Source organism: Anneissia japonica, unplaced genomic scaffold, assembly GCF_011630105.1.
Source record: "Anneissia japonica isolate Jap-2015-1 unplaced genomic scaffold, ASM1163010v1 scaffold287943_len491860_cov182, whole genome shotgun sequence".
NCBI lineage: Eukaryota > Metazoa > Echinodermata > Crinoidea > Comatulida > Comatulidae > Anneissia > Anneissia japonica.
In genome coordinates, this window is record NW_022736938.1 from 217,831 (window position 1) to 227,268 (window position 9,438).

The 9,438-nt window shown below is 36.7% G+C and overlaps 1 protein-coding gene across 1 annotated transcript in view; it reads right to left on the reverse strand.

Moving 5' to 3' along the window:
* LOC117116952 (neurogenic locus notch homolog protein 2-like) overlaps window positions 1-9,438 on the reverse strand; it is a 49,883-nt gene that overhangs the window by 29,942 nt on the left and 10,503 nt on the right. The window contains exons 2-9 of the mRNA XM_033261096.1: window positions 7,352-7,589; window positions 6,344-6,399; window positions 4,687-4,791; window positions 4,260-4,379; window positions 3,894-4,013; window positions 3,073-3,195; window positions 2,130-2,246; window positions 1,460-1,585 (exon numbers count right to left, since the gene is read on the reverse strand). Of these exons, the coding sequence (XP_033116987.1) occupies window positions 1,460-1,585; window positions 2,130-2,246; window positions 3,073-3,195; window positions 3,894-4,013; window positions 4,260-4,379; window positions 4,687-4,791; window positions 6,344-6,399; window positions 7,352-7,589 (1,005 nt within the window). The remainder of the gene's footprint in view (window positions 1-1,459; window positions 1,586-2,129; window positions 2,247-3,072; window positions 3,196-3,893; window positions 4,014-4,259; window positions 4,380-4,686; window positions 4,792-6,343; window positions 6,400-7,351; window positions 7,590-9,438) is intronic.

Below are 9,438 nucleotides of genomic sequence, written 5' to 3' on the forward strand. Positions count from 1 at the left end.
GGACCTATCCTTCTCCACTTTGCAGGCGCGGATCCAGGGTTTTCCCCGACCTTCGCACAGATGGGGTGGTCTTTGTAATGGTGGATCCGGAAATTCGAAAAAGATGGAAATTCACTGATAGAAAATTGGAAATGGCACTCTCTGGATTTGAATATAGTTTTCAGTTTTTTTCTATATATATTTACGGTGGCCTGGACGGACTGGGTTTCCCTTGAATCCGCCACTGAATGGGGAACCCTCTAACGCTCAGGTGACCTAGGGTTTTGAAACAAATATTGCTTGTTGAATTTATATAGGATAAACCAACAGATTCTTGAGAGGACTTGATGGTTGTTATACCCGTAGCTATATGGTCATGTTTTCATTCGGAAATCACTTCAAATGAATACAGCACTTCCAGTGATTACAGGTAATTTTGGCTTCTGTAAAGTATTATTTTGTTGCAGAAAACAGTAAAATCCAAGTCATAATTCGCGACAAATGTTTCTCCCATGGCAAGGCTTATTAGGGCCTCCTATCTAAATAGCCCTATACTTTGTAGCGTTAGCCTAGGGCTACTCTCACCACACTGAGATGCTAAAAATTCGAACTCTCTGAACTACGAATTTTCTCATTTACGAAATCTGTTCGGACGGAGCGACACTTAATTGGGAGATTTTACTTACAGTAGTGCCTACTGTACGCAACCCCCCTCCCCACCCACTGCCAAACTTCTGCGTATGCCCGACTCAAATATTACTAAATTGGTGGTTATCCAAAGCCCTAGTGCGGGACTGAGAAAAACAATTAAAAATGTGTTTAAAATTGGGCTTCAGATGTCAAATTAGGTCATCAAGAATATTTTTTCTATACCCCATCCTATTATATAGAATTTATTTTTTTAATAATAAAATAATTCTCTCCATCATGTTAGTTATGCAGCTTTTTAAAAATGGCAATAAGATGCGCTCGCTACCGAATAGCTTGACTAAACCAATGTTACCACGTTAACACACAGATGTCACATAAAACGAGAGGGACACAAACGTATATCATGCATGCATCTGTCCGTTTGTTTCCTGAATAGCTTGCTGCGCATAAGCACGTGTAAGTGGATGTTGCCGTTGAGACTTGAAGGCAAAACACTCTGTTCAAACATGGGTTTATCGAGCATATATGCCTGTGTATACCTTTAAAAATTAATTCGAAAAAGATTACAGTAAATTCATAAGTGACGGTACTATGGTGTATCGATGATCAATGATGCTGATGCTGAATACGATATAACATTGGAAAAATATGTTTTACGATCGTGATACAGTGAAACTGGTATACACGGGTCAAGTTTGGTTTATTTTCGCTTCTGAGGAAAAGACAATAAATGAGACGAAGATCATCTTTGATAATTATATTGCCTACGATTTAACCATTTGCTATATGAAAAATACGTATATATGAGAATCTAGAGTTATAGGCCTACCGTCACAATTTGTTCCTGAATAACCAACAAGACATGTGCAAACATAAGTACTTGATGTAGATCCCTGGAAACACGTCCCACCATTCTCACACGGACTAGTGGAACAAGGATTGCTGTCGATCACCACTGTAAAAATGTGGTACATAAATTATTTTTTATTTTTTTAAATTTATTCATTTAAATACATGAACCATGTTCCAACAGCTAATCACTGTCCCACTCAGGTGTCTTTTACAAGATAAACATACACACAAGATGCTTAAAGCCGACACACAAGATGCTTTGGGGTTAAGAGGTTTTTGGTCGTGAGCTAAAATTCTGGAGTTTAGACAACATTTTAACCCAGGACTCCAGAATGAAGGATGTTTAGCTCCAATTCCTAACCATAACGCCAAAGCTTGAGCCAGCTTTTATTGCAATTGTTACGCTGAGTATGTGGGCTTTACATAATCGGTAAGGCTATACTGATTCGATCGACCAACCAGCGTCGCCAAATGCTGTCGGCAATAGCTTGTAGCGATTTTATGGAAACTCCGCGTTATCTAAGTTGTATCTTATTAGTAGTCTATAACATACATTTATATTCACATAGACTCTCTTTACCACCACCCCACCCCACCCTCCAGCACGATCCCGAAGTTGAAATAATGTAAACTTTATCTGTACTAACCTGTTTCACAATTTGTTCCAGTATAGGTGGGTAGGCAAATACATGTATAAGAATTACGGTCGGAGCTTTGAAGACATGTTCCACTATTTTGACATGGATTAGTTGAACATAAATTCACTACACATAGGGAGAAACATAAGAAATACATGAGTGTGTTGTGTGTATGGGAGTAAAGGAAGGATCAAGATTGACAAATGCAAAACATATGTCACTGTTGACCATAGATACGTATATTTATAACATCAAGATGCACGTCTGGTGCTCCTCCTTGAAACACGCTTCTATTCTAAATTTTACAAACTATAAGTAGACTATAAACTAGTTACTGTACATTTTTACTAGGTTTCTTTTCCAAAATGTTGATAACATCTTGGGAATTAAATAGGCCCCCTACATTTGACAAAAATGGTAATTGTTGCCATAAATAATGACTAGTATCAACACTACCACAAAAATGGATCTTGAGTAATAAAATAATTATACCGTATAACTACTAATAGAAACCCACTACCCTTTTGTGACCCATGCTTCAACAATGACCCACCTTTAAAGTTCATCTTTATTAATGACCCACTACTCTAATAGTAAACCAGTGGTGTTACTATTGAAATGTCAAATGAAGAATTATTAGCCTACAGATGACAGTGCAATTATCATATTTTGCTTTAATTTGATTTTTATTTTGTCTTTAACATTATCTATTTAAAATAATGGTACTATAAGAGATTTGGTCTGATTATAATAATAATAATAATAATAATAATAATAATAATAATAATAATAATAATAAAACAATTTTGCTTGCATACATATTCAAGTAAGATATGGAGAAAATAAACATGGGTGGGTTAATATACAAATAGTGAATGTTTATTCATGCAATGGGAAGAGTATTTTCATGAGTCAAGATTTAATTAGAATGTTTGAATATATATATGTTTACCTGTGGTTTGACATCTGTCTCCTGCATAACCTGGTGTGCACAAGCAGAAAATGTTGGCGGCGCTAGAGCTTTGCAAACACGTGCCGCCATTCATGCAAGCACCGGTGAAACACAGGGTAAATGCTGTAGAAATAGAAAATGTATTTTTTTTTTATATATTTAACTTTTTAATAATTGTTTTAATACAGAAAAATACATTAATACTCTAGATCAATGGATGCTATTAGTCATAGGGATATGCAAATTCTGTGAATATGGAGCCAAAGGTCAGTTGTAGCATTTATGGTAATGTTTGGGCAAAATATTTCATAAGAGCAAATAGAAACATGTAGTTTCTGAATATTTTAAAAAAAGTAATCCTCTGCGACCAGGATAGTTGCCAAATTATCAAGCCCCTATATTTTTTTACAGCTAATTTGCATAATTAAACTAGTGTGCATACGAACAGGTACTTTAAAGGGGTATTTGTAAATTGAAGTATATGCCTAAATAAATCTTCCACGACTATTGTTATAAGGATATGCTAATTCTGTGAATATGGGTCAAAGGTCAGTTGTAGCATTTATGGTCACAGTAAAGAGAAACATGAATATTCTGAGTACAGTACTTGGAAAAAAAGAAAGCATGCGTTTTGTGTTTATTAGTTTTCAAGTTTATGCAGACCCTATATTTTGTAGCCGTAATTTGCATATTTAAGCTAATCAGCAAATGAATTAAGCATGTGACCAACATGTAATTTTGGTAATTTGAACTCCTCATTACATGTGTTCATTCATAATTTGTCAAATTGGTAGCAAAAAACGATCATAAAAAGTCGTCACCTTCACAATTTCTTCCTGAGTAACCAGTTAAGCAAGTGCAAATATAAGTACCGGACGTTGTCCCTTGAAAGCAGGTACCTCCATTCACACAGGGGCTATTTAAACACGGGTTAATAATTACTGCGAAATGACACAAATTGAATGACATGAGTTTAGGTCTATGCACAAATATGAAATTGTATCCTTAATGACTTCAATAGGCCATACTGATAATTACAATGTACAATGAGACATATATTTACATAGAAAGGCCTATAACAGGCAAACTTTATTTTTTTTTAAAAAATACTATTAATATAAATTACGGACATCAGTAATCATAATTTGTCAAATTGGTAGCAAAAAACGATCATAAAAAGTCGTCACCTTCACAATTTCTTCCTGAGTAACCAGTTAAGCAATTGCAAATATAAGTACCGGACGTTGTCCCTCGTAAGCAGGTACCTCCATTCACACAGGGGCTATTTAAACACGGGTTAATAATTACTGCGAAATGACACAAATTGAATGACATGAGTTTAGGTCTATGCACAAATATGAAATTGTATCCTTAATGACTTCAATAGGCCATACTGATAATTACAATGTGCAATGAGACATATATTTACATAGAAAGGCCTATAACAGGCAAACTTTATATTTTCAAAAAGTTTTCTTCTCAGTGTCATCATCATGGTTATCAGTATCACCATCACCAGAACCATTACCATCACAGCCATCATCATCAATATCATCAGCATCAACACTATCATCAACAACACCACCATAATCAACATAATTAAGTGTCCGTTACCTTCACAATGTGTTCCTTCATAATTGTCGGCGCATACGCAAATATAACCAGCAGTCGTACTGGAGCTTTGATAGTAGGTCCCTCCATTCCCACACGGTTTAAATACTATTAATATAAATTACGGACATCAGTAATTATTTAAATAGTTATACACTATTTATAAAATGAATATGAATTGATCAACTTACAGTCACTATGCAGGGTTGAGGACCGTTGCCATCCGGCATTTTGGCAAATGGCCGGGTTCAAAAGGGAATTGAAAAGGGCTGTATGGCAAAGACCGGGCGGATGACAAAGAACCAGGTGGCTATTGGGTCGAAACCCGTTGTCCCTTGTAAGCATGTATCTTAATTCATACAGGGGCTATTCAAACAATCACTGCGAAATAACACATATATATGTGAAGTAAGGATGGCATACCTATTGACTATTACACTAGGTCCTACTGACAATTACAAAGTTCATTTGACATATATTCACACAGACGTAGGCCTATAACAAGCATGTCAGTTGAACTTTTTGGAGTGGAGTTGAATAGCTCAGTGTTTAAGATTTTTGCCTTATGATCCCATGGTCCTGGGTTCAATTGCTGTCACAGCAGGACTTTTTCTCACGACCAAAATCAACTCCACTCCCTAAGCCTCATAAACAGACTTAGTTTATATAACATTCTCATCCTGTAAGTGGCAAGTGTACTTGCTGTTGGATGTGAGGGGGAAGATATATATATATATATATATCTGTCTCTTATACACCAAGTCGTTGACATCTCATCGTCTTTTTCATTGAGTTATGTATATATGGTAAAAATTTTCTTATGCAATAAATTGAAATAAGGTTGGATATTCATTATCATTCATTACCAGTCTGCACCACACTTATCACCCTCATAAACAGCACTATAAACCCTACCACTAGCAACAACAACAATATAAGATAATTTAATTGTCCGTTGCCTTCACAATTTGGTCCTTCATAATTATTTGCGCATGCAATTCGAAATATAGGCTTAACTAGTAGTCGCAGCGCTTTGCAAGCAGGCCCCCTCAATTCTGACACGAACTAGACAAAAACGGGCTTACTACAATAAATTATGAAAATCAGTAATTAGTTAAATAGTTAATACACTGATAGTAAAATATGTTGGATTGAGGACCGTTGCCACCCGGCATTTTGGCAAAAGGATAGGTGGCAACGGGCCTGGGTGGCAAATGACAGGATTGAAAAAGGACCAGGCGGCAATGGGGACGGAACCCCATCTGTCATTACACTACAGCTTAGGTCAGTCGGCTAAATGGTGGTAGCTACTGCATATGTGCTGAACCAGTGGCGGGTCCAGATGGGTACAGATCATGCGAAGCCCCAGGCAGGGTGGTTGCGGGGTTGCGTGGCTTAGTCGATTGTAAAATAAAATAATTACGCGTTAAGAAATTATTTTCGAATCGAATCAAGGAATACAACTTCCTGGATCCGCCACTGCTTTCAATATGATTTTCTCTCTCTCCACATTTCCACTTATTTTATTTTTTTCCTCTTTTTTTTGAGGGCCGGCCCTAGCCTGGATCTGCTCCTGTCTGAACAGTGGAGAACCATACATTATTGGTACATTAATATAGGCCTATGGGTATTATGATTTACTATTGATGAGACGTCTTACCGGTTTGTGACTTGGCACCGACGTAATATACTTCACGGGACACAGCAAAAGTTGCCCTACAAGTTAAAAAAGCATAAACATAATAAATATAAAATAAACATAATAATAAGGACTTTATAATTACGGAAATAAATGTCAGTCGGTATTTTCAAAACGCCGTCCCAAAAGTTATTAATTGTGTATTTCTTAACTATTCGCTCGTGCTAGTGACTCACGATGACAGAATTGTTCAAGATAAAAACCCACTGTATACCTATGGCTGACTGCAACGTTACAATGCAGATTACAATTGGACTAGAAATCATAACAATCACTACAATGTTATGTAAGTTTTTAAACCTATTATTTGGAATTCTAAAGAGCCCAGCCTGCGTCATTGTTGCTTTCGACTTGATACCAACTCATCTTATATTTCGTCATTACATGGCCTATCTCTTCCTACAAATTTATTTCATTTTCGGTTTATATTTTTATATAATAAGTCTACTCTATCACTTCGCTCTATAGCTGTCAAAATGGTAATTATCTTCTTTAAAATCTCCAGTTGCGCGTTTAAGCTAATGAACTTAAAACGAGTAAATTAAGTAAAATGTAAAAGGTTCTTAATAAAATAACAAACGACACGGTGCAATATTTATGCATTTTTGTACATTTATATATGTAAACATAAACATTTTGGGGCTGTCTTATGATTAACATAGTAAATGTCATTTTATGTATCTTGTTTTTTTGTGATGTAAAATTGATGTATCCTTATAAAAAAAATCCTTAAATATCTTTTATTAAAAAATGACTTTTGGTAATATCAACATTTCTATTGGCTTGGATCAGATCTATAATAATAATAATAATAATAATAATAATAATAATAATAATAATAATAATAATAATAATAATAATAATAATAATATAGTAATAACTTTATGCAATAAATATATTTATATTACACATTTGGAATTTTTCTGTGTTTATGATTACTTTTATAAACCATAGTAAAAATAAGCTTACACAAATTCGATGTTTCCAACTGGCATTGAGGGAGGGATCCATGTATATACCGTAGTGGCTGGCTTCGTAACAGAGTTCGAGTGAGTAACTGAATCTGCAGGATTACTACACATTATCGTCTTTGTACCACCTGGTAGATTCAAGGAACTCCATGACCCAACTGGTGTTGTACTTCCTACCGCTCTGGCCTGCATCAGAATTCCCGCGTAATGTTGATTGCCAACATTCACTACATTTACTGTCAAAAAAGTTAAAAACATTTATTATACAATGGTGTCAAGGCGAGTCGAGTGGCCGAGTGGTAAGGCAGTGGCGCCGCTAGCTACAGCCTTAAACCGATTTTCCACTAGGCGAATTTATTCGCGCGAATTGAAAGCGTCGGTTTATGCGCATGCACATTCACATTCTTATCGGAGTTCTTGCGAAGTGAAAAATTGCGCAACCAATCAGAGCTCAGGAAGCGAACAGACGCTTTGATTCTCGCGAATAAATTCGCCTAGTGGAAAACCGGCTTTAAGCTGGTTTTCCACTAGGCTAATTTATTCGTGAATTTATTCGCGAGAATCAAAGCGTCGGTTCGCTTCCTGAGCTATGATTGGTTGCGCATTTTTTCGCTTCGCTAAAACCCGATAGAAATGTGAATGCGCATGCGTATGAACCGACGTTCTCGATTCGTGTGAACAATTTCGCCTAGTTAAAAACCTGCTTTAACATCGGCGCTGGTTCCAGCCCTCCTTGCCCATGGTTCGGTTGGTAGAATCTTGGTAGAACTATGTCTTCTTAAAATGGAGGTCAAGTGTATACATCTGGCTCGTGTGCACTTTAAAGCACCCATTGCATCTTTCGGAAGATTAGGGGGTTTACCTCGATGTTGGTTCATTTCACCCATGTCGTTTTGGAATGAAGTGAACACGTACTTACCATGAAGCACCTCTTTACGGCTGCTAGGTAGTCACGGACCACGCCCATACGCAATTCAGCACAATACGCTGCAAGAGTGTTATCCTCCTACCTTTACATTTAATAAAATTAAAATTATCTGGTTCCTTTATTCTATATTCTATCGTAACTAAAGCTTGTTTTCTTTAAAATCGCTACACTGTCGCTACAGTTTTTTCAGTGAAATAGTTGTAGGCCTATTGCGTGACAGTCCAATACGCAGGCTCCCCGATTCGACCGACCAATCAACATCATCGAATACTGTCGGCGATAGCGTGTAGCAATTGTATGGAAACCCAGCTTAAAGTCTGGTTTAATTAAAATCGCTACACTATCGCTACAGCTTTTAACTGCAACCATTGCACAAGCGTAGCAGTCCCCGACGCAATCGCCGATTGTCGGGAAGGCTCCACGATTCGACCGACCAACCAACCAGCATCACCGAAAGCTGTCGGCTATACGTAGCGATTGTATGGAAACTAGGTAGTCAGTTGTAAAAGGTCTCCGATTGAGATCTAAATGTGTAAACTTAATGCTTTATTTTGGTTTTATCTTTTAAAATTAAATCACGGCTTATGGAGACAATCATACTGAAAGTAAGGAAGGATTGTTTGACAAAATAATCATGAATGATGTTATCCCCTTCAAAGCCTATCAAAAATCCTCCCCTTCTAACTCAACTGCCATTTAATTTATCAATGTGCATTCTCATTATTTTACATTCCCTCGTCAGGCATTTATGGCCTTTGTTTTCAGTATAAATATTCCTTTATTCAGTATAAATATTCCAAACTTTGCCACTGCTTCTTTTGATTTGTTTACTTATTATGTGCTTTGGTTAGGCAATTAATGATCACGGCTGCCTGTGTGTTGTGAGGTGGCAAGTATGTAGGGTACAGCGCTTCGTATCTGCAAAGAAAGGCGTTTTACAAATGTATCGATTGGATTGGATTGGATTCCTATAATCATGTTTCTTAAACTAAGCTGCAATTCATTCACATAGGACTAGGTCTCAGTGACCTAACATAATGGTACATCATGCACACCGATTCCCAGTAGGCCTAATAGTACTAACTCCCACCTCAATTTTCACCTCCCACTTGCTTACATAATTAATCCATTTACATTGCCTTGTAGGACTATTCCAT